Source organism: Peromyscus leucopus, chromosome 4, assembly GCF_004664715.2.
Source record: "Peromyscus leucopus breed LL Stock chromosome 4, UCI_PerLeu_2.1, whole genome shotgun sequence".
Lineage (NCBI taxonomy): Eukaryota > Metazoa > Chordata > Mammalia > Rodentia > Cricetidae > Peromyscus > Peromyscus leucopus.
In genome coordinates, this window is record NC_051066.1 from 53,901,134 (window position 1) to 53,926,210 (window position 25,077).

Here is a 25,077-nt window from a genome sequence, read left to right on the forward strand (position 1 = left end):
TAAAGGTGGCCACTTAGCTTTGCATCTATGCTGGGTACATTCGTTTTCCCTTCTCTTAAATCCCAAAATGCCTGCAAAGGGAATGGATGTGGATATAGTTAAAGTACCCCGAATTGATAATACGTTAAAATATTTTCAAAAGTTTCCCCTATTTACACACACACACACACACACACACACACACACACACACACACACACACGCATGCATGCAACTACAGTAAATGAGCCTTAAATCTGCCCAAACACGAAAGCTGTAGTTAAAATTACCCCAGTTGACAGCATCTCATGACAACATCTAAATTCCACTCTGTGAACACATGGAATTTTTTATCCAGCATCAGGGAAATTACTATCCCAGGCTTTTAGCTGTGTGTCACTGAGTCAGAAAATAGAAAGTTCTACTTAACTACCATAAGTGTGGGGAAGGCTTATTTTCTTCTTTCAGCTATTGTTATTCAACAATCTTCAAGTTCAATGCCTCTGAGACTAAGGGAATCATAGTAAGAAAAATCAAATAAAGCCTTCCTTATGTGAACGAAGGTATATACTTAAAAATCAACAAATATGAAAATATCTTCCTCCTTCCCTGTTTTCATTTGCTTTTCTGGGTTTAGAATGCTGATTGTGTTTGTAATATGTGGGTAAGTGTGCTTGTCATGTTGACTATGACATAGATTTCTAATTAATTAAACATACAGTATATGACTAAATGTAGAAAAACTCTTAAGTCTCCTTGCTCCAGAATTAGCTTTACCAGAATCAGCTTGACAGTGGTGTGGTATATTTAAATTGTTATCAAAAGTATTATGTACTCTGGTTGCAGCGAAAATCATTGTTCCACAATTGTTTATCACTGGATGATGGTCACTCAAACAAATACATTTAAAAAAATTTGAATGGGACATCAGCTAGTCTGCCTGTTTTTTACACATGCTTTTAATCTTTTGGTTTGGATGATATGAAGGAATTTCCATTGTGAGAATAACATCAACAGATAAAAGAAACATAATAAATATGATAGCTATGAGTTCTTATGGAAATTCAATCTGAAATAAATGCTATACGTTTAATAATCAATATTAAGATGGCCAATACAATCATGGTCCTTAAATATTGCAAGTTCAGGCCTCAGGTGCAATGTAGGTCATGATTATAACTTAAGAATGGACCGTTAGACTGACAATCTCATTCTCTTCCATTGTTTTCCTCATCTGTTACAAGCTGAAACTCATTAAGTTATATTTAGAGTCGTTTCCCCTAGGTGACAAGGAAGCTTGCTGTTGACTATAGCCCCTGAGGCCTTTTGATCCAATTCTACATTTTGATGAAAGAAAACTGACTCTTTCATATTTATTATAACTTATTTGCAAAGATCAAGGTCCACATTGGTTCATAGTCCAATACTAAAGTATTTATCAACTATTAAAACTGAAAAACAAAATTAAAACTCTCTTTATAAACATAAATATCCTACTGGGATTTGAATGTTTATTAAGGTTTAGTTAGTTTTAAAGATTAAAATTCTATAAAAATAATAAGAAAACTTACTCGATTGTTTATGTTTATATATATATATATATAAAATATCCCTAAACAACAAAAATTATCATATTGTCTCAATTATAAAAGTGTCCCACCTTTTTTCTAATTTCAGAGGTCTGATATTGGTGTACAGTTAAAAGAATTTATATGTAGATGAATATGGTGATACCCCCAGGTTGATGATAAATTAATGCTGCATTTTCACTTGATGCCCAAAATGAGAAAATAAAATATTCCCACATGTGGAAAGATCATTATCTCTGTTTGCCCTGCAAGTGTTTAGAAAAGCCTGCAGAGACTTTGACCCCTCCAAATTCAGTGATAATGCAATATTCAATATAAGTGGTAAAAATGAAAATATCTCTTAGAAGCAAAATTCATTCTCAAGACTGCAACATAAGCAGATTATGAAGTTGGCTACCATTTGGGCAAAGCCGGTTCTGTTGCCTGCTTTGCCATCCTGCATCTGAGTAAATCAGCATAGTTTTGTCTGAATGTGAAGAGGCTTAGCGTGCAAAATTGACCTAGGGGCAGAGGGTGTCTTCTCTTACCAGCTCATCTACTGCTGATCCAATATGGTCCTTTTCATCCCACTTTGCACCTGCAGTTTACCTGCTAAAAGAGAATGCTGAAACACTCTGTGGAGGAGGGGTCATGGAAAAGTAGAAACACACACAAACAATTGGGTAGCCAAGGAGGTGTTTAATCGTGCTAGATGGATAACACACAATGTAACTGATACAAGTGATGGTTTCAGTGTTTAGATCACAGAATATTTACATGCATTACAAAGACGAGGTTTCTACACAGACCATATCTCCAGGGGTCTTCAGTGTCATGATCCAAATACAGTGGATACATTTGGAAGGTTGCTCATCCACAGATACTGGTAATGACTGAGGCCCTGAGAAATCCCACTTTAAGAGAGGGTGAGTATGGCAGAGCTCCTGGCCTCTCCTGAACTGTTCGTAGCTACACAGCTGTACCCTCCTCCATCACTTCTGATTAAGCCTGTTATGAACAGATTGTGGAACCCTATGCCGCTTTCCTCAGCACTGAACCTTGATCCTTGGACCAATTTTCCATCTTTGTACCAAGAAACTGTGGGTCTCGGAGACCCACGAACTAAACACTGGAAATACGCTGCTGTCCCTAAGGGGGCGTGGCAATCAGAAATACCTTTGATAAACCTGGGAGGGCCTTCTACCACTTGGAATTCAAAAAAGCTGTCAGCATATTTGCTTCTTAAGACTAATTCCTCCTTCTGACTGCTTACGGTCACTTTGCTTGTCCTAGTGATCAGAGCGGAGACTTGGGATTCTCCCATGGTAAGGAAGCCTCGGCAGATGGCTTCTCCTGCACTGTTCAGAGCTCTGCACCTGTATGTTGCACTATCAGAAGGGCTGACGTCTCGGATTTTAAGGCTATGACTCCCTTTCTCCTCACTGATTATATACTTCACGCCATCCGGCTCAATGCACATGTACTCTTTATACCATTTGACTTCTGGAGTAGGGATGCCTATGACAGAACATTTGAACACAGCGTCAGAGTTTTCCGGAATTTTGAAATCGCAAATGGGTGTTATAAAGCGAGGAGGCATTTCAAATGCTTCTAAATCAATGTTAAAATCTGTGCCTTCTTTCCCTCCGGACTGCATACCGGGACCTACCAGATGCAGTGGAAGAATATCTAAATTCACAATCATGCTTTTATGATCAGGAGTAAATTCAGGGACTGTGACTATTTTCACCTGCTTTTCAAATTCCTTCACATCTTTTTCACTTAATTCTACTTCCAGGACAATCTCTTGAGGAGAAGGTGTTCTTGAAGAGTTGGCATTTTCCAAGTCAAACTCCATGATGTGTTGGTGGGTTACTGGTGGAGGGAGGGCCACAGCCCTTTCCTCTTGGGGTATTACGTCTACATGTGCAAAGCTTTTTGCCTCCCCTATGATGTTTACTGCATGGCACATGAACTCTCCCCCGTCTCCTTTTTGCATGTTAGAAATTTCCAAAGAACACACATTGCCCACCCTTTCCATTTTGATTCTGTCATCTGGCTCCAGCAAAGATTTATTTCGATACCATTTCACACCAGGGACCGGAAGACCTTCAACTTCAATGATGAAGCCCAATGTTGTATTTTCATATATCTTCCTTTTGCTTAGAGGTTCAATAAAAGATGGAGGCATTTCATTGTCTTTGGGTTCGATGGCTTCATTAGGTGTGCCGAATGAATCTGAACGCCATATTTCATATGATGAACTCCTCTCTTCTGTAGGTGTATGAAAATGTTCATTTGGAGTGCTGTCTTCCCGTTCTATTTTTGACTGGTTCATGTTTATACTTCTAGTATGGTTTGGTCCTCTAGTAGGAATAAAATCTCTCTCTAATTGCTCCCCTGGGGGTGTGGAAAATCTCTCCAGAGTCTCCCCTGGGGGTGTGGAAAATCTCTCCAGAGCCTCCCCTGGGGGTGTGGAAAATCTCTCCAGAACCTCCCCTGGAGGAGTGGAAAATCTCTCCAGAGCCTCCCCTGGGGGAGTGGAGTATCTCTCCAGAGCCTCCCCTGGGGGAGTGGAGTATCTCTCCAGAGCCTCCCCTGGGGGTGTGGAGTATCTCTCTAGAGCCTCTCCTGGAGGAGTGGAGTATCTTTCTGGTATTTCACCTTCAGAAGGTGTGGAGTATCTCTCCCCATTTTCCTCTAAAGGTGTTGAGTATCTCTCAAGAGGCTCGCCTCTTGTACTTGCTAGGGATTGCTCAGTCGGACCCGAGGGTTTAAAATATAAATCAGGAGACTTTGGAGATTCTAAATGCTCCACTGATGATGGCGGGCTATAGAACTGTTCTAACTCGGACATTTCGTCACTGCTTGTACTTCCCAGATCAATTGAAACATCAGACTCAGGAGAATAGGGCCGCCCCAGGGATTCCTGCTTCTGGTTGTAATATTCATACACAGTGTTGAAAGTTACTTCTTCAACCTCCATTGAGGTGACTGACTCACTCTGGACAAGCTCTGCCTTGCGTTTGCTCTCTCTAACTTCAGGCACCTCATACTTTCCCACAGCAAGTAAGTACTGCGTTAGGGAGCTCTCAGAACCCCTCTCTTCAATTGTCTGGGCCTCCTCCAACCTAGGAAGATCTTCAGGAAAACAAGTTTCTATCCTTTCTCCTTCCACAGCAGAGAAAGAGCTTTCATTCTGAATGTGAACTTCATGATAGGTTTCTTCTCCTGAGGCCTCAATTGTTTCTCTTGTCTGCTCCTGCTTATCTCCAGTCATCAAGAATGGCAAGCTCTGACACAGAGAGAGCTGTCTGTGAAGCTTGTCTTCTCCCTGAATGTCCCCTCTGGGGTCTTCCAGAGTTCCATTGTATCCCTGAGTCACACCCAATGCTGGTTCCATGGTGGAGCCTTTTTCCATTTCAGGAACCTCCAAGAGTTCTTCCTCACTGGCTGCCCTTTTCAACTCTGAGATGAAACTATGTCCATTTTTCTCTGAAACATTAGCTTCTCCTGTATCAGCAGGTAATGTCTGAGCTAAAGCCCACGATTCACCATGCACTGCTTCAGAAAAAGACTTTAGTGAATCATCGGCCTTTAAAATGGTTGTGGTTTGTTCCTGAACATACTGAAAGCTCTGGCAAACAGGAATTTCTTCTTTGTGGCATGTTTCCTGTTGGTTCTCAGTTCTTTGGCCCTGGAATACCTCGCCTGGATCTTCTATGTGAGAATACATTTGCTTTAGATCAAAGACAACGTCTTCAGGACTAACCATTGCTGAAGTATGTTGTCGAGTTTCTAACGAGCTTTTATCTTGTTGACCATTGGCTAAGTATTGGGATCTTATGCCTGCACTTTCTATCTGTGAGTGAAAATGCTTTAGGTCAAACGTAACAGGCGTTTCGAGCCCACCCATTTCTGAAACTACAGCTTGGGCTAGAGGGTACATTTCTTCCTGTTCCCTCTCCTCTACTTCCCATCCCTCAGGGGCTTGAGAGGCAAGCTGCTTCAGATCCATAACAATGTTAGATGAATCTACTTCTATGTGTGAAGACATTTCCTCTGTCTGATGCGTATTTACTCTCAGATTGCTTGAGCCTGATTCTCTTTGCTTCAAAGAAAACTCTAGATCATCCAGCTTCTTCTGTGGGGCACTAACAAATGATTTCTTGGTCCGTCTTTTTTCTAGAACTCCCTTCTCTGCACGGTGCAGTTTTTCAAATGCAATAATCTTATGCTTCACCTTTTTCCCTGGATAGTACCTTTCTCCTCCAAAGGCTTCTTCATAGGTAGTGACAGGAGAGGCTTTCATGTCCTGAACTGCCTCGGAGGTTCTCTTGGAATGGATATTCAACACATAATCACTTTGAGAATGCCCTTGTGTATTTCTCCATTCTGGTTCTCGATTTTCAAAGTCCTCTCCAACTTCTTTTCTAAAGCTAGCTTTGCTGAAATCATCAACCAATGGATAAACGGCGTCCCCTTCTCTGAGTGGCTGGGAATTTCCACTTACATGTTCTTCATCTTGGTATTGTAGGAATTCAGCCCTGTGTGGCTTATCGATGTCTGCGGGTCTAGACATGCCTTGCATAGATTTGGGTAGTTTTTCACTAGACGTTGTACAGTATACTTCATTTTTCTTGTCCACCTGCCCAACTGTCTCAAGACTTTGAAAATACTCCCTTACAGTATATTCTTTTATATTTGCTTGGGCAGCAAAGGGACCAACTGGATTATCATAAAAATGTGCCCTTACAGATTCCTCATGAAATTGTGCTTGTTGACTTTTAGAATAGTGTGCAAAAGTTCCACTTAGATTTTCCAACTGACTGTATTCCCTGTAAGCGATGGGTTCTACAGTTAAATCCAAAGTACTCTCGGCTATGCCTGAATCATTTTCAGCCACACATTCGTATCTTCCAGAATCTTGTAAACTGACCTCATTGATATATAATCTATGGCTCTCATTCATGTTTTCAACCTCAAACTTTTGATTCTGCTTTATAAGAGCACCATTATGAAACCATGTGACCTCAGGCGGAGGCTCCCCTGCTATTACGCATTCCAGCATTATAGAATCCCCTTCCCTACAACTGGCATTCCTCGGCATTTCCTGTAGCATTCTGGGTGGCTCATTAGTAATATCAGAGGAGAATATAAATTTGTGCTTTGGTGACTGGGTGGTTTGATCTCGAGGCATTGCTTCTGGCTCCAACTCTAACAGTTCCCTGTGTTCTTTGTCCTGTTCTGGGGTCGGGGTGGCTGCCGTTATCTGAATTTCTACAGGGAAGGACAGCAACTCTGTGTCTGCAGAGGGGAACTCTGGGGTTGAGTTTTTAACGTATAAAGATGTCCTTGGCCCTCTTGACTGAAGGAGGGATGAGGACTTCTAGCCTGGTCAAACACCAAGGCCAGCTCTTCGTCCTCCTCTGTGTAGTCAGGCCACACTGGAACCTTGCGAGGCTGGGAATCATGCCTTGGCTTTGCCCTCACTCTAAGCACAGCGGTTGCTTTTACTGTTCCATACTGGTTAAACAGTACACAGGTAACCGAGCCTCCATGCCAAGGCTGAACAGACGGAAAAGTTAATGTGGAGTAGTTCTCGAACGTATGAGTGGTAAAGCCTTGACTCCGTGGCATTGGCATCTCATTGTTATACCATGTCACGATGGGCTGAGGGTACCCTTGAAAATGACATACAAATTTACAGCTATCACCCTCATAAACTTCTTGAGACTCAATATCCTGAAGGAATGAAGGTGGGCAGCGTTGTGGATGCTTCTGAAAGTAAGTTTCAAAAGGTCTTGTTTTCTCCTCCTGCTGCTCAGTTTTGTGTTCTTCCACGTTCATGGAAGCAGAGCATCGTTCTTCTCTCCAGGCCCTCTGTGTTCCCCCCTCACTATCTACATCTTCAGTTTCTTGAATATTTACAAGGGTATCCAAAGATGCACTGGAATATGGTGTGAGAACTTGAGACGTCTTTTCAGGAACCTCACATATCCCCTCACTCTTATAGTCATATGTTTCCTGACTAGAGGTGAAGGTTGATTCTCTGATGACAGTGCTGTTCATGGCTTCTTCAAATTCACCCTTTGCTTGCAAGTTTTCACTCACTAGGGCATGCTCGTAAAAATAGTCTTTTGGTAGACTTTCTTCTAGAAACGTCTCTTGGCTCAGGCTATTTTCAGTCTGGAGAACTTCTTCATCACCAGTTGCTTGGAAGCTTGAAGGAGGTTCTCTATTTTGATGTATTTGATTAGGAAGGGCATATGGATTTTGGATGATTCTCTCTGCTGAGTTATCAACCCTATCCCTGTCTTCAGCAAACTCACACACAAATCTACTCTTCACTTCCTCTCTAGAGAATGGAGTATCTCTAACAGCATCCTCACTTCTCACAGTCTTTGAATTTATTTCAGATGATGCATCTAAAAGAGAAAATTTCTTTTTCTCTAAGAAGATTTTTCTAGCCTCGCGTAGTCGCTGCAACTTCATTTTGGTCTCCTCATCTAGGAAACTTTCCCCTACATTAAGGCAACCTCTGACATCAGATTTGCTTTCTGACCACTCATTGTCATCATATACATGGTCTACTCTCCTGACGGGGCTCCCTGTTCTGAAGTGTATTGTTCTCATCATGCCCTTTTGTTCCATATCTTGTTTCTTGTTAAAAGGGGAGCCAGTAAACCTCAGGTCAACCTTTATCCTCTCCTGTTTCCTTTCACCTAGAACCCCCACCTCTTCAAAGGTCTGCTCTGCCCTTTTCAGAAATTCTAAGTATCTCTCATCTTGCCCTTTCTGGATAACATGCAGTGATGCGCTGGACTCAGCAGACCCCTCACTATTAACTGCCAAGCACCTGTAACTTCCAGAATCTCGGCCCTGGACCCTCTTCACTTCTAAGCTAGAAGAATGTTGGTGTAAATCATTCTCAGTTCTTATAACCCGACGAAGACCTGTTGGGATGGGCCTATTATTATGAAACCAAGTCATTTCTGGAGTTGGACAGGCAATCAGTCTGCACGTAAACACAACAGGTTCGCCCTCTAAAACATATTGAAATGTGAGTCTTTGAGTAAAAGTAGGCTTGAAACATTCAGGCCAGGAGCTTGTGGATGACATTCTACTTGCATATCTCCTTGCCATCAGGGAGCGGTGGTCTATGTCTTCAGGGTCAGAGAAGGCACTGCGCATGTCTCCTGCATGGTCAGCTTCCCCCTCAGAAAGTTCTTCTGCAAAAAGAATTAAATTACAAAGCATTTTACTATTTTCCGTAGCACTCAAAAAAGTTGAAAATAAATGAAATTGCAAAATAGGAAATGAAATAAAGTGCATGCTACAGAGTCTCACAAATCCATAAGAAATTCACTCACCATATTTGTTCGAATAAACGCAACACCATGCTCTGTTTAAAAGATTCTGACACGAAAATCGTTCGTTGTCTGGTCTGCTTTCTTCAGACTGCTGAAATTTCTTCTTGAACAAGCAAAAGTGCATTTGAAAAATACCATACTCCTGTGTGTATTTGTTTTGAGAGCAGGACAACTTTGCAGTCTTGATGGCTGAGAGGAAAATCTTACCTGACTTGCAGAGGGTAGAATAAACGCCCTTTCTGATCCTTTTGATTGCAGATTAAATTGTTAGATTTTTGAGAATTAACTATTTGAACAATATGAAGAACTATAATCATAAATAATTAAATGCAATGAAATGAGAAGGCGTTTATTCGAACTAATACAGCTATAGAGTCACAACATTATGCAAAGTAAAGCAGGCAAGGGTCACATGAGATAGCTATCTGCAAGCCAGTGTAAGAGACATATCAGTGTTAAAGTGATCTGTGTGCATGAGGTGTAGACCCAGAATGGGAATGTAAGGTTTTCACACGTCCTAAACAAAGTAGCATTTCTATTATAATTCATTCATGACATTGCATTCTGAAAATGACAGGTTAACGCCCCTTGTTCAGTTCAGTTCACCATGACTTTAAAAACAAACTCCTACTTCATGATTTCATGCATTAAAATGACCAACTGTTCATAGTACACACTTTTCAAGATGGCTGCAAACACAAAACTGGGTGTGGCCGATAAAGTTTCAAAACAAGGTTTAAAATTACCATTCAACAAATTACTGTGAAATGCACATAACCATCAGCATATAAACCAGGCATGCGACATAGTAATATATACTCGAAGAGATATATTTGTACATCTATGCCATATCCTCAATAATACTAAGAGAAATAAAGTAGGTCAAGGATTCCACTAATCCTCTAGAATTTCTACTTTAATCTCACATTCATTGTAACAATACCTTTCATCTCCATTTCAATCTGCTGATCAATCCTCTCATGTAAAATGGATTCAGGGGCTAAAATGGAAAAACAACAAGAAGTTTTGGTGAGTAACTGCATACAGTTTCTGACTCGATTCAGGAGTTATGTGGTAAACACTGCCTTTCTGTTATAAGAAAGAGAGAACGCACCCCACCAAAGTATCCATGCCGAAGGACTCACTGAGCTGATGAATCACAAAGTTGACAGAGGAGGGTCCCAATCCCCCATGCCTTTACATGCACTCAGAAAAGCAGCTCGGAAGCTAAGGGAAAATTCCATGTGTAATATTCTACTGACTACACACTTGCTAAGAGAGGAAACCACATTGATTAGGAACATGCACTGCTTGCTTGCTACTTTTAGTTTAGTTTAGTTTTTTTTTTTTCAGAATGAAGCATTTTTTTTTTAAAACTAGTAAACAGTTCCTTGACCTCTCACACTTGAAACTATACCAAGTCAGATTACATATCAGCCAGTGAGCAAAGACTCCTGAACTCTAAATGGCTTTTATTACACAAGGGGCAGGTACGGCTTTGGGGCAGTATGGTCCCTGGGACAGCTTCCAGGACGAGGCTAGCAGCCTGGGACACATGTCCTTCACTTCATGTAGCACTGTGACAGTGGCTCTCAGGGCACTTGTTTCCCCCTTCATTTCCTTGTGATCTTTGGCATGATATAAATGACAAACCCAGTGTTTTCCTCGGTGATTTTTTTTTAAAGAACTTTATTGCTTGGTTTAGTTTGGGAGTCTCTGAGTATTATACTTTCAGTGTCTGAGCAAAGAGTAACTTTTGTAACTATTCTGCCTCATGATTCTTTGGCTAGTTAGGAATAAAGAGAATAAAGTTAGGGAAGGGCATACATTAGCTGTGTTGGGAAGAACACAACTCATGCTGAATGTCAAGAAGGTGGACTGTCATTATGAGGAGAAGGAAAGCCACACGTTAGGCTCAAAAGTAACACCTGATGTATCTATTTTATTATGCCCTTAAGACCATATTCAAACAGACTAACAAGTCAGTTACATTCCTGTTTGATCTCGGTGTGCAGCCATGTAGCTTATATAAATGTATTAGATCAAAATAAAAGAGGCACATAGAGATACTGGCTTTAGTTAAACAAGTAGATGCTTCTGCGCAATCCTTCATTCTCCAAATACCTAAAAGCACCTTACCTTTAATACATTTATAAGCACAAGAAATGCTGTCTGGGTTTCAAAATGTTCCCTTGCTTCAATAACATTTTAATAACATAACCAACTGGACCTGAGCACACAGGAATTCCTGGGGCAGAAGTATTCAGGTCAACCCACACTATGAAGATGACCCTCAGCACTGCGCTTTCTAGAAGAGATCTCAAAGATCCGTGCTTCTCCCACTTCTGTAACACAGCCAACTGCCAACTGCACAATGTGGGAACTGTCACCGCGGTGACCTACACAATGCACAGACAGCACCTCTAGACAGTCATTCTGTATAATCACTGTGCTAGCCAAAACACTGCAGTGAGACCAGGAACTAGGGCTTAGATGTTTCTAATGTTTGTTATGGAGATAGATCCAGGGATTGCCATGGAACAAAATCTCAGATTCAGAGCGGAATCTTCTTTTGATGCATGGGACTGCAGATGTATTAAGTGAATCAATGAGACTGATTCTCTGACTGGCAAGAAAGATGGCCACAGTTCAGTGTAGAGATAGCTGCACACAAGACAAAACTTGACTTCCCCCTTGTTATCTCTATAGCCACCAACCATTTGATGAGGATCAGGGAGGAACTTGTGGCCATTCCTTTCCACAACCCCCGAGGATGCCTGACCTCTGTCCACTGACCCCTTTCTATGGACCCAGGAGGTCATTTGTCTATAGGTACATAGCATAAGCTTCAGGCACTTCAAATATGATATTCTTACTCTGTTTGTGCCTAAGAGGCAAGGTTATGAATAAGGGGAAAAACTATGCTTTTCCCAGACAAATTTTTCTTTGCTCTTTCAGACACAATAGATTCAAGCACAATAATAACTAAAACAGGGACATTGCCATGAGAAAATCACTATAATTTCAAGAGAGTGTAAGGCTGTAAAAGCAGTACCATTTGTAGAAAAATTATCTACAGACCATTAATTGTAGTCCAAATAGAACCTTATTATTTTCAATATCCAATTTTCTATTTTCATGGCTTCTTCTATAAACCTAGAACCCCCAGGCCTGAGAATAAATAATGATGGCTGCTGCATGGTAAACTGACTTGTCATTGATGATGATTTGCTGGACTCTTACTATGGAATCAATTAAATTGAAATTCAGCTCAGTGTCAGATACAATGATAATTACCCAAGGAGTGCTTGGCAACTCCTATGTTTTAGCCTTTTCTGGTGTATTTTAAAGGTTTGTCTTTGTTAAGTATTAGAAGAAGTAGCACAGAAAAAAAAATGACTGGATTTCCTGACCCTAGATTTTAAACTGAATCTGGACTAGAGAGTTAAATTTTCCTCCAAGTTTGGCCAGTGACGTAGTGTACTTGCATCAAGTGCTTATGGGTAAGATGCAAAAGAGGTGGTTTAAGGAACATATTCACTGACTTGGTTGGGCTGCATAGAAAGCTGCAAAAGGCATTGGAGATGAAATGAAGCAAGACTTACATAGCAGCTAAATGGCAGGCAGCCACCTTCTATGCCTAGCACTGCTGAGGCTGTCTCTCCGTAACCATTGTGCACAACACAGCTCCCTAGTCCTCAGTCTATCAGTTAAACTCCGTCTATGGCAGGGCACTGATGTTTGCATTCTGTGGTTGCTTCCCTCGGATGCCTCTATCCTCACACCTGTGTGAGTCTAGATTTTATCAACAGAAGATTCACTTTCGGAGCCCAGAGGAACTGAGCAGTGTTGTCACACTTCACAGTGAAGTCCTGAAGGGACGGGAGAGTCTTTGCTGCATCCCCGCCACCCCAGCTCTCTAGCAGATGTCTCTGACAACTCCTGACTTTCTGCCCCTTGTGACGGGTACAGCACGACACAACCTGTTTCTGAAACAGATGCAGCTGTGATGGGGAGCTTTGAGGGATGCTCTCAAACATACATGTTTAGGCAATGATCCTTGACATGACTTAGTGTCCTTTTGGAATATTTTGCTCTCCTCCTTTGTGAAAGAGGACTTGTCTGCTGTCTGGGACTCTGCGGACTCTCTTACATCTTTGCCAGAACTTTGCTTATCTAGAGTTTGCACTGTACAATTCAGCGACAAGAAAAAGAAAGAATGCCAAGTTTGAAATGTCTCACTTGTCTAGGTCAGTAACATAGGATGGCATGGAAGACGAAGGAGAAAGAGGCCATTGCCATGGGAACAGCCAAATGCAGTGTGCTCTAGAATGTAGACCCACACAGGAGAACATTTACTGCCGATGGTCCAGCAATGGGTGGGTACTGAAGGCTTATGCTGACAACAGACAGCATCTGGCTCCCTCCTTCTGTTATCTTTCCAGCCGCGCAGAATGACGCAATCCGGTTCTCTCCCCATCCCCACCCATTTTTCCTTTATCTAACTATAGCTGATACATCATTTATTCTCCATCATATGCTTTAATATATTATTAAGCAGAAAGATCATTTCGATGATGAAATGATGCAATATCACCTGGGAAAATAAATTCCTCCCCTCCAAAAGAAAGCAGCCAAGCAAAATCACTGCCCAACAAAATAGTGGTTTCCTATTGCGTGGAACACATGCTTCAATGTGATTCAAGTGTGTGGGTTAACCCGCAGTCGGAGGCTTAGCGAGATGCATCGCGTGTTAGTTGGTTAGTAAACTGTGGACTGATGGAAGTATGCGGTAAAACAAGCAGCAGGGACTGGCATTAGTAGCAGTGAATGGTAGACAGCAAATCCAAGTCCTCGGAGCAAGAGGGGCTTTACCTTTCGCAGTCACTGTGAGCGTAGCTGCACAAGCGGCTTCCCCCGCACTATTGGCTGCTCGGCAAGAGTATTTCCCAGCATGCTCTGGGTAAGCATCAACTATAAGCATTAAAGCCATGCCTGTGGACTCCTCAAAATGGAAAACTACATCTCTGGATGGTAGAATTGGCTGGTGGTTATGAAACCACTGGATTGCCGGTTTGGGAACACCAGAGACCCTCGCGTGAAATCTGACTGTCTCCCCGCTGGGCACCCTGAGGCTTGTCAGAGGCTGGAGGAAGATGGGCTTTTGGCCCAGGGCCGCCTTCTTAAACGAAACTGATGGCGAGGCATGCCATTGGAAGTCTGATGTAACTTCTTCAGATTTGCTAAATCCTGAAAGGAAGCATGCCAGTTTTTAATGCTTTTCCCTGCTTAAATCAAAATTCATTTGGAATTGTCTATTTTAAGTTTACCACAGATTTCAGTGATGAACTAGAATCCGATCTGGTTCTAATGCTTTGTCACTATGGAATCAAAGTCACACAAATTCATGTCCATTTTCCAGATAGACAAGCTGAGACACCAACCGGTTAGAGAATAAAGTGGACTCCATTGCTCATGAAGGCAATGGTGGAAAATGCAACTAGGTTTAGTAATGACTTTTCCCACCTTGTTTATAAGTCAAACCTTTCTATTTTGTAAACCACTTTAAATTCATTATTAAGACAATGTATAATCATAGTCCTTAAAATTAAAGAAGAAACTAGAAGTCTCCCTAAATCCTTATGTATTTCTGTATACATCATATAGATTACATTCACTGAGAAAACATAGCATGATTGTGTGTGAAATTCTTTTATAATTGTTTTATTTGTGTGTGTGTGTGTGTGTGTGTGTGTGTGTGTGTGTGTGTGTGTGTGTCTATGTTGCTGGGGAACAAACTCAAGACCTGGAGTATGCTAGGCAAGTGCCATACCACTGAGTCACACACCCAGACCATTGTTAGTCTTGTTTTGAATTCAAGTCCTCAGTGACCGAGAAAGTGTTTCTGATTATAGTATAACTAATGAACAGAAACATTCAATCTCAACAGTGGCTCTCTCAACACTTAGGGGTCCTTTTAGTTTTGGTGAATGTATCTAGCTTGTATCAGATCTAAAGTTATGTACTGTAACACCTATGAAATCATAGTTGTTTCAATACCACGTGAAGATGATCTGGTCTCTACCCTAGTTCAGTAACAAAGCAAATATACCTACCCATTTTTTCCCAGCATTTTTCTCTACATTCTGATACATGCTGATCAGGAAGCAGAAAAGCCAGCGCTAACAGTAATACATCACAAAACTTTACGGAGGAAAGCAGGGCAAAATAAAAAGACAAGGGCCCAGAGAGAACTGGTCAATGAGGAGCAGAAACTGTGTGTGATGAGGGAACCACAAGCTAAAGGAGAAGAACGGAAGGGCCAGTGGTTTCCCTGACTAGTAACTGGTACCAATACCGTGAAATTCTTAAGAGTCATACCCTACCTTCCAGTCGCAGGGTGGCTGTACTGGACACTTGTCCCACAGCATTGTTAGCAACGAAAGCATATGTTCCTTCGTCCTCTGGATAAGCCTCAGCAATCTCCAGCTGGTAGGTGTCTTCAAACTGGGTCATCCTGAAGAACCGAGATGGCTTGATTTTCTTGTCTTTGCAGTACCAAGACACCTTCAGATCTGCAAAAGAAAACACATTTAAATCCTTAAAAGGAGTGCATGTTTTTACTTACCTGTGAGCATAATCTTGATTAGACTACAGACCATGTTTGATTTTTTAGCTTAAGATCTTACACTTTTCTTCTGAACGCACTACATCTGTATAACTATATGACTCTCATCTTCAGTAAGGAAACATGATTCTAGAAAGATCCAACTTCTCTGTTGCTGAACTAGTTGCAATGTTTCAAACTCTAGAAGTTTAGTTTTATTCCTAAAAACCATTTTCTTGAGACAGTCTCATGTTGCCCACACTGGCCTTGAACTTGCTGTGTAGAGGCTGACCTCTGACTTCTAACACTCCTGCCTCTAAGTCCTAAAGCTGGAATTGCAGGCATGGCCACCATTCCTAGCCATTGGTTATATTCTTTTGAGGCATGTTGTATACCGTGTTCAGTGGCTTGAGAAAGAGTTCATTTGTGAAGCAGGATGAGGGATCTGAGGCGTAGGAGAGAGTGTGAGGAAAATGTCCACTGCAGCTTGCAGAAGGATAAGGAAACAAGAGGTTGGAGCAGATCAGTGTCCCATCAATTCTAAAATGGACATCCTTACATCACTACGTTTTGTTACCAATGGGCCAGCGTCGAAAGGCTTTAGCAAAATAGTTGTATAGAAAATAACTTTTCTAATGGAGAAAGAGGGAGAACTCATGGAATTTAGACATCTCAGATTCATCTGACTATCCCCATGAGATAATTTGAGCTATCTTAATAAAAGGGAAAAATACAAATCGAGGGTGAAATAAAATGTTGCCACATTGCTCTACTTTAAGGGATACAGGGTTTAGTTAAGTGTCTGGTCAGCACGGAGCCATCTCAGTTTGGAGCACAGCCATGACAGTTTCCTTCCCTTAGTTCTGTTCTGGTAGCTCTGTCATTCAGAATTTGGGTACCACTCTTGATCTGTGAATGATCCCCTCCTCCCAGTGATAGCAGCTGTGTATGAACTTCTACAGGATCTTTTTCTAAAGAAACAGATCTTCCTGATCCCTAGGTTAGAAGGTACATTAGAAAATGCTATGTTGGTGGGAGAGTCTGATAGCCTCTGACCTGGACATTTCATCTCTCTGAATCATGGCTCTCATCTGTAAAAAAGGATGCTTAAGGATTCATGGACTAAACACGGCATACACCTGCCGTGAGAGCCCAGGGACATATCGTACTTGAAACGACTCACAAACCACTGAAATAAGAGAGTCATTACAGCAAAATGTCTGAGGCCAATGGAGATCAGCAGTGTCTTCAGTAACATGTGAAAGGCTAAGGGCACATGATAGGCAAATGACACAAAGAATAGAATAGCTATTCCATAAACTAAACTCTGTGTGTGTGTGTGTGTGTGCCAGCATGTGCATATGTGCGTGTGTGTGTGCGCGCGCGCACGCGTGTCTCATCTCCAGGATGAAGAGCTTGGCACATCTCATTACAAGGTTTTATTTCTAACTGGCAATTTTGTCAGTGGTGAACTGAATAAAGTACCATGGAAAACACAGGACAGGAACTGCTAACAACCAATGCAGTTAATGGAGAGAAAAAAACAAAAACAAACAAACAAACAAAAAAAAACAACAGAACCTCTCTTGGCAGAGCATTCGGTCCATCTGGCTAGCCTGCCCCTGCCTGAACTGCTCATTGGCTGATTGTGGCTTCTGTGAGGCTCCCCCACCTCATTCCCTCCCACCCGCGTGTCTGGTTCCTCAACCTCACCCTCTTGCTTCCTGAGTACTTTCTCAGCTACCCTTCCCCCCGGCCCCCGGGTCTCCCTGATCGGTGAGGGCCTGATCAGCACCTTCTAAGCTTCCTTCCCGCTCTTCTTTTTGCCCAACACAGTATTATTTCTAAAGACACACGGGGTCATGCTACATAGAGGTTAAAAGTCCCCTAGTGACCCCTTGGTTGCAAACAAGATCAACTCTAAAGTCTAGGCACAGAACGGAGAGCTTTGGAGTCTGACCTTTGGCCTCTTGCCTGTTCCTGACAGCTAAACTTCAGCTCTTAAGGGGATTCCAGGCCATCTGATTCGAAGTCCTCTGTGACTTCTAAGAGCTTCCCTCTTGGCCTGTTATGCTGGGCATGCTCTGACCCTACTACCCCTTGTTCAGTGCACACACCTTCTCCAGCTGTCCCTCTGACAGAGGACACATAGTTCACGTGACAGCATTTGTGACTGTGGGCTCTACACACATGTGTCTCTTCACCTCTTAGAAGGTAACAGCCCTGCCTGGCCACACCCAGCACTTAGCGTCTCCACAGTAGTGGAGCTGTTAAAATAAAATTGAAGAGGGTGCTTACGCAAATAGTGGACATCTTTCATCATTAGATTAATAATTCTTTATTATTTAATTTCTCTGTCATTCTCTAAGCCTCTAAATGGTTCAAGCTTATTTCCTGTAGAATAAACTAGTGAGGAGCTAGCAACCGTTTTAAATGTACACTTTTCCAAATTTCCTTTCTACCAGTAGGGGGCACCAGAGACCTTCAGTAGATAATGTTTCCCTGGCACGACCACAGCCTGAGATTGTTCACTCAGGCTTCAGAAAGTACGAAGGCTTCCTTCCTCCCTACTCTGAAAGTTTAGAACGAAAACTCAGAATCCGCTCCAATTTGTGGAAGGCAAGATGAGCTCTCTTAGGAAGCATGTGTCAGGGTATGCTGTGTAAATATTTTCAGTCTCAGAATTGATTGGGAAGTTTCTGGAAGGTCGCTTCATTTCATGAACTTAATTTATATCCTATCAGAGACATGTCTGTATGAAGGTACAGGAATGGCCACACGTGTAGAAGTATTATCACACGTAGGGAGTTAGTGACGTCACAAAGCTACAAGGTCCACTCTAACACAGAAATCAATTATGCAGAAGTGATCTTTCTTTATTGATTCTATAGTTTTGTAGAAGACATAGGATACATTTTGTAACATTAAAGATAAAACTATAATATGATCTGTAGACTAAAACCCATTATACACATATTGTTATTATGTTTGCTATTTAGTTAGTATGTGGTATGTGTGTGTAAAATAGTCCTCTAAAATTCAATGGAGATATATAGAGTGTAGCTATAGTATATTCCATTTTAAAATGAAGTTACCGTATTAGAAGAACATTATCAAACTATCTTCCATTTCCTGGTATTCAACATATCTTAAAAACTACACTTCCAAGACACAAAGTCCATAGAATTTGCCCACATTTTAAATCCAGTGCAAGGCTCGAAGTCTCTAATAAATGAATGCATTAGCACCAGTCACTTGGGAGCCATGCCTCCAGGTGCTTTACATACATCATACTTTAATTATCCTCATAAACTGAACAGGTCGATTAGGTTTCCTGATTACCATCTCCACCCCAGAGGAGGACGCCAGTAGGTCAGAAGATCTAGTGAAATCCTAACTTGTTTAGGTAAAGAGCTGTTGGCAAGGCAGAAACTGAGTTATAAACTAATGGAAGACGTGTAATAAACAAACAATAACCACCAAGCCTTGAGACATCCCCTGTAGGGCTGCTACACAAAAACCAAGAAAAGAGGAAGTCATTTTCATCTGGAGTAAAGCAATCCTTCATTCCTTTGCTTTATCTTGTGAGTATCCGAGGTCAGGCCCCAATCATATCTTACACTATTTAAGATAGTTTCTTTTCAAAGTCAAGGGAGGGCAATGGCTAGTGGCATGTGAGAAGCATGCCCACAATTAAAAATGACGCAGATAACTCTGGATGGGGGCAATGGGGTGGGCACTGTATTAAATGCTGCCTTGTTTATCATCTTAAGTGGTTGATAGTCTCCATTTTACAGCCACTGATTTCATCCATCAGCGGTTTTTCACTGAGTATCTACTATGGACAAAGTATCCTTTTAGGGCAAGGGTCCCCTTGTTTTCCTGGAGTTGCCTCTCCTTTAGGTGGTGCTATTTTTTTTTTCAGACATCAGGGTTTAGACACTCTTGAGATATACATTCGAAGGTTTAATATAACGGTATTCTCATTATGTTCATAATGGAAGAGAACCAGTGGAAGTGTATACTCATATGGAGGTAACACACTGGACCCACAAATCCAATCGCACCTATGAGTTTAAAGCCTAATCTTCGCTCACTGCAGGAATATACCTTCCACATGCATTATCCATAGACTCCATAAAGCCTCACATGGAGATGGTTTCTCTTGAAACCTATGAAAATGCTACTATAAACGTATAACAATTTTAAGTTTTGTCATATTTTCCCAATTAAGATTTTAAAATGTAGCTACAATCATAACATACTAGATGCTTTTAAGATGTTTCTGGAAAATCTTCAAAGATTTTCAGAAAGAACAGTTGTATCACCTTAACCTTTTTTAAGAGTACAAAATGTAGTATATATAATTATGATGTAATAATAATAATAATATACATATGAAACAATTTATACAAAACAGTACTATGTATAATAATGATATAATTCTTTTTTTTTTTTTTTTTTTTTTTTTTTTTTTTTTTGTTTTTCGAGACAGGGTTTCTCTGTGTAGCTTTGTGCCTTTTCCTGGACCTCACTTGGTAGCCAGGCTGGCTCGAACTCACAGAGATCGCCTGCTCTGCTCCGAGTGCTGGATAAGGCGTGCGCACACGCCGCTTAATAATGATATAATTCTTAATTAAACAATTCTAATAAGGGGCTGCAGAGATGGCTCAGAGATTAAGAGCACTGACTGCTCTTCCTGAGGACCTGGGTTTAATTCCCAGCACCCACATGGCAGCTCACAACTGTCTGTAACTCCAGTTCCAGGGGACCTGGCACCCTCATACAGACATATGTACAGGTAAAATAAATAATTAAATAATTCTAATATATCTGCTGGTAATTGTCCATTCAGGTTTAAATTACTCATGAGAGATCTTCATGACGGAGGAGAGGATGATAACACTGTGCCCATCACCATCCTCTATAAATGCCAGTAACGACACCTTTTTATCAAGCACCTACCTGTCCCTGAAACTCGGCACTGGAAACACGCTGGCCTCCCCTCCGATGTGACTGTGTCCTGAAGTGGAGTAACAATGGCAGGGGGATAAACTGGCATTTCCTGGTCTGGAGACACAACTTCTGGAACTGAAGAGAGAGACCATAGAATTTGTCACGTGTTTTCCCCTCACAGCTCTCCCAGTGGGGTGCCCACGGATTTCACGGGAGAGTGCCTTTAGAGCTGGGTTGCAATCTATTGCTACTACCCTAGGAGAGCTTCGGGCTGGCTTCCTACCTTCCACTGAAAGAGAAGCCGAGGTTGTGGCTACTCCATAGTCGTTCTTGGCTTCACAGGTATAGACAGCTGCATCCTCCGGGAAGGCCTCGATGAGCAAAAGCGTGTACTCTTGCCCGTCGTGGAGAAACTTGCACTTGAAGCCCGTGGAAAGCAGCTGCTCCTCCTTATACCAGGAAATCTTGGGCTGTGGTCTGCCTGATATCACAGCACAGAAGCGGGCGGGCTTGCCGGACTGCACGGTGACAGGCTGGAGCTCCTGCAGGACTTGGGGTGGTTCCGGAGCTGGAAGACAATGCCAGGACAGCCCGTGAAGGAAAAGAAGGAGAGACAGCACGCGATTCTCCACTCACTCGTTTCAAGATGGCCATGTGTCTAGAAACAAAACCTTCATGTTGTGACATCTTTACTTGTCTCAGAAAATCAGAGTAGTTTTTTGCACTAAGAGGGATTTTTATAACTTCAGAATGATTTAAAAAAAAGTTTCATGAGAGTGTTGGGCACCTAGTTATAAAATCATCATTCTGGTTGGTTGCTTATGCACACCCATGGGCAGCTAAAAATCTAGAACAATTCTCACATCCTACCTATTTTTAAACGTCATTTGAGCACATACATGGTGAAGAGGCTTATGACATTCAGGTTAGTTTGCTTTACAAGTATTTGTGTATATGTCATCGTCACTGTTACATACAGAGGCTGATGGCATAAAGCATTGGCTGGTTGAATACTAGTCCATATCAGTAGAGTGCAAATAAATAGATTTTAAAAATTCAGCTTTATGATTATGCTAATTGGTGCATATTCTCAGTGTTGGATGAGGAGGCCACTAACAGGGAGAAAGGCTTATATGAGGCTGGCATCTGGCTCTGCTTCTTCATTTCTCTGAGCTTCCATCTCTCTGCTACTACTGCAGAGGAAACAAAAGTGGATGTCATGACAACTGCATCTTCCAGGGAAACCGGGGAGTATGGCCAAGGGATCATCTTTATGAACGTTGAGAGAACTCCTAGCACCCTCCCATCTGACTTGGGGGAGTTTTCTCTCAGACAGCCAGAAATGTGGCTGGGAGGCAGGTTCTGTTCTTTTCTGTGTCTGGGTTAGGATCAGGTCCTGTCAAGCTTTAAATTCAGAGTGAGCATTTTTAATGAGGGAAGCAGAGGTTTACTGACATCCTCTGGAGGATGATTAGGAAGCTCCCAGTAGCATGGGGAGTTCCACTTCCAAAGGCAAAGCACTGATCTTACAGCCTGGGGCAGAGCCTCATGCAGTTCTGCCTGTGGCTCTCTAGGCACACCGGGGTCTCAAAGGAGATCTTTGGGTTTTCCCAAGCTTTGCACCGAAGGCTGCAAACGTCTCCATTGCTTGTCTAGCCGCGTTATTTACACTTAAACAGTTAGGACAGAGAACTACCACAGCTAAATGCCGTATAGGGAAAGCCATCTGGAGTACATTATAATTGACACATAGTGGCTGTTCAGTAGTGTCAATCAAACAAATGAAGTTCCGGCCAGCAGGTGCTTCCTGGAAATGACATCTCAATAGTCCTTTCAGCAGCTGCTCTCTCTTTTCCACAAGGCTGATGTGAACACAAATGCAGTGACATCCAGATGATGCAGTGCCATGGGTTCGGCAGAGAATTCTCAGGTGCCACCACTGTGTTAGTGGCACAGAAGAGGATTATTCATCTATTCAGATGAAGCCACAAGACATATTGAAGCCTCACCACATACCATTGACATAGAGAGTCACGGAACTCCTGTTTCTCCCTGCCACGAAGGTGTATTCGCCTGCGTCACTATGTCTGGTCTCAGATATAAACATCCGGTGAATTCTCCTCTCCACCACGTACTGGTGCCGTTCTTGAACTTGGAAGTTGATTTCAATGCCGTCTTTATACCAGTGGGCATCAACGTCGTCTTCGTTGACCTCAAACTCGACAACAGCACGCTGTTTCTCAATGACCTGTTGCCGGAATGACATGAAAATAAAACTGAAAATGAATCTGATTCTCGCTCACTTAACTGATTTCTATAGCTATTCCCTTAGTGAACATGAAAAATCGAGCCATTGTGACATCATAAGTTGGCTGGTTATAGCATATTTAAATTTTTTCCGCTGATTTCTGGACAAATGGTACCCACATCTCTTGTGTAGGGGATGAAGCTTATGCCTGGGCTAGGGAGGGGAAGCTGCTCAAGAAGACAATAATTTCATCTTTAAATGTTTGTGCTTTAATAAATCATAACTGAAACGATGACATTTTACATCTGGGGGCTTTGAATTATTTATAGAGGCCTCTGAAGTTACCCTTCAATCTGATCTCACATCAGGTGAACTATAATGCTGTGAGCTAGAGAGCAATTACTGTCCTCAGTTAAAAAGCGAGGAAACCAAGGCTCAGAACTAGAAAATGAAGGAAGAGAGGCTCGGCTGGTCATGTGAGTCTTTACTGCAAGTGTCTTTTAACAGAGAACAAGCTCTCTAAAGCATGATTTTTTTCTGGAAGAGAAAAATGATGGATCTGAACTTGAGATGAATTTCTTAGAATATACCTCCTCCATTATGTCGTTTGGAAAGATCAGCACCCATATGGATAAGCACTGCAAACCCAGCAGATGTGGTGGTGGTTTGCATGAATATGACCCCCGTAGGCTCATATGTTTGAATGCTTGGTCACCAGTTAGTGGGACTGTTTGGGAAGGACTAGGGGGTGTGGCCTTGTTGGAGGAGGTGTGGTCTTGTTGGAGGAGGTACATCAATGAGGTTGGGCTCTGAGGTTTCAAAAGCCTATGCCGGTTCTGGTTCTAGTCTTTTCTCTCTGCCTGCTGCCTGTGGATCAGACTGGAAAGCTTTCAGGTACCATGCCTGTCTGCTTCCCACCATGATGCTCATAACTATCCTCTAGCAAGCCCCCCAACTAAATCTTTTCTTTATAAGAGTTGCCTTGTTCATGGTGTTTCTTAACAGTAATAGAACAGTGACTAAGAAAGATAGCAAACGTGTCTGTTTAACGTCCTTGCTATGAATTCAGCACTGCTCACACTGGGATTAATTACTCTTAGACTCATAGCAAGTACTCACAGACACCTGCCTCTCCATCAGGGGGAAAAAAACAACAAGAGAATTTGCCATCTCCTAGAGTTTCTTATTTCTAGCTAATGTGCGAATGTCACAAATTAAATTTTCATTGTTTCTGATGGAGTTGCATGGTAAGTAGCCATTTATTCAACAGCATAGTGTTACAGCTGTTTTTAAACTTTATTTTATCTTGCGTGTTCGGGTGTTTTGCAAGAATGTATGCCTGTGTACCATTTGCATGCCTTGTGCCAGAGGAAGCCAGAAGTGGGCATCAGATTCCCTGGAACTGGAATTGCAAATGGTTGCGAGTTGCCATGGAGGTGCTTGGAACCAAATCCAGGTACTCTGGGGAGCAGCCACAACTCTTAATCACTTAGCCATCTCTGCAACCCACATACAGCTCCCTTTTTCTCCCTGCAACTGTTTTAATAAAAGATATCAGCTGAACAATGAAAGAACACACTTGTTGAGTGACAAGAAACAGAGTTAACTAACGGCAGCAGCACAAGGATCTAAGCCAATAGGGACATGTCAATCTTTAGCATACTGTGATGAGACAAGCTGAAAGTCAGAAATTAAAGCCTAAGAGTGGATTGATGACTTGTCAAAAAGTCCAAGAGGCAGACAATACCTGAACCTCCTTCTTAATACTCCGGATGCGGACGTCCCTGCCCTCTACAACGAGGTTTGCAGTTGACATATTGCCTCCTGCCACCACTGTGTACTTCCCAGCATCAGACATCCGTGTGGATGGGATCAGAAGGCGGTGGACATATCTCTCCTTCTGAATCTTTATCCTGTGGATGGAAGGAAACCAGATCTTAATGCATGGGATTCAAAAGAAAGCTGGAATAGTTGGAACACAGCCAGGCTGAGTAATTGACCTGTCTGCCATCTGAAGCTCTTGGCCGTCTTTCATCCACTGGACAGTAATGTCAGGTTCAGAAACTTCACATTCAAACATGGCTCGTTTCTTCTCCAGAACCTTAATGTCCTTAATGTGTTTCCTAAATTCAATATGACGAGCTGGGAAACAGAAAATAAAAAAATCAGCACTTGGCATCTTTATTGATGTATAAGTCACATGCTATTCAATGTATACATTTGTAGAGGAATCTGGCCCACAGATGCGTTGCTGGTTCCACCCCAGGATAACTATGGCCCAACGCAAAATCTGTAAACTTACTTAAAACATTTTGAGAATGGTTTGGCACTTATTTTGTAAATTTA

General features: G+C 42.0%; 1 protein-coding gene across 1 annotated transcript in view; it reads right to left on the reverse strand.

Annotated features, from left to right (window-relative positions):
- The window catches only part of Ttn (titin), a 274,219-nt gene that overhangs the window by 209,895 nt on the left and 39,247 nt on the right, over nt 1-25,077 (reverse strand). Inside the window, 7 exon segments of the mRNA XM_037204900.1 lie at nt 9,864-9,920; nt 15,307-15,495; nt 20,493-20,618; nt 20,767-21,051; nt 22,500-22,731; nt 24,479-24,644; nt 24,732-24,873. Coding sequence (XP_037060795.1) covers nt 9,864-9,920; nt 15,307-15,495; nt 20,493-20,618; nt 20,767-21,051; nt 22,500-22,731; nt 24,479-24,644; nt 24,732-24,873 — 1,197 coding nt within the window.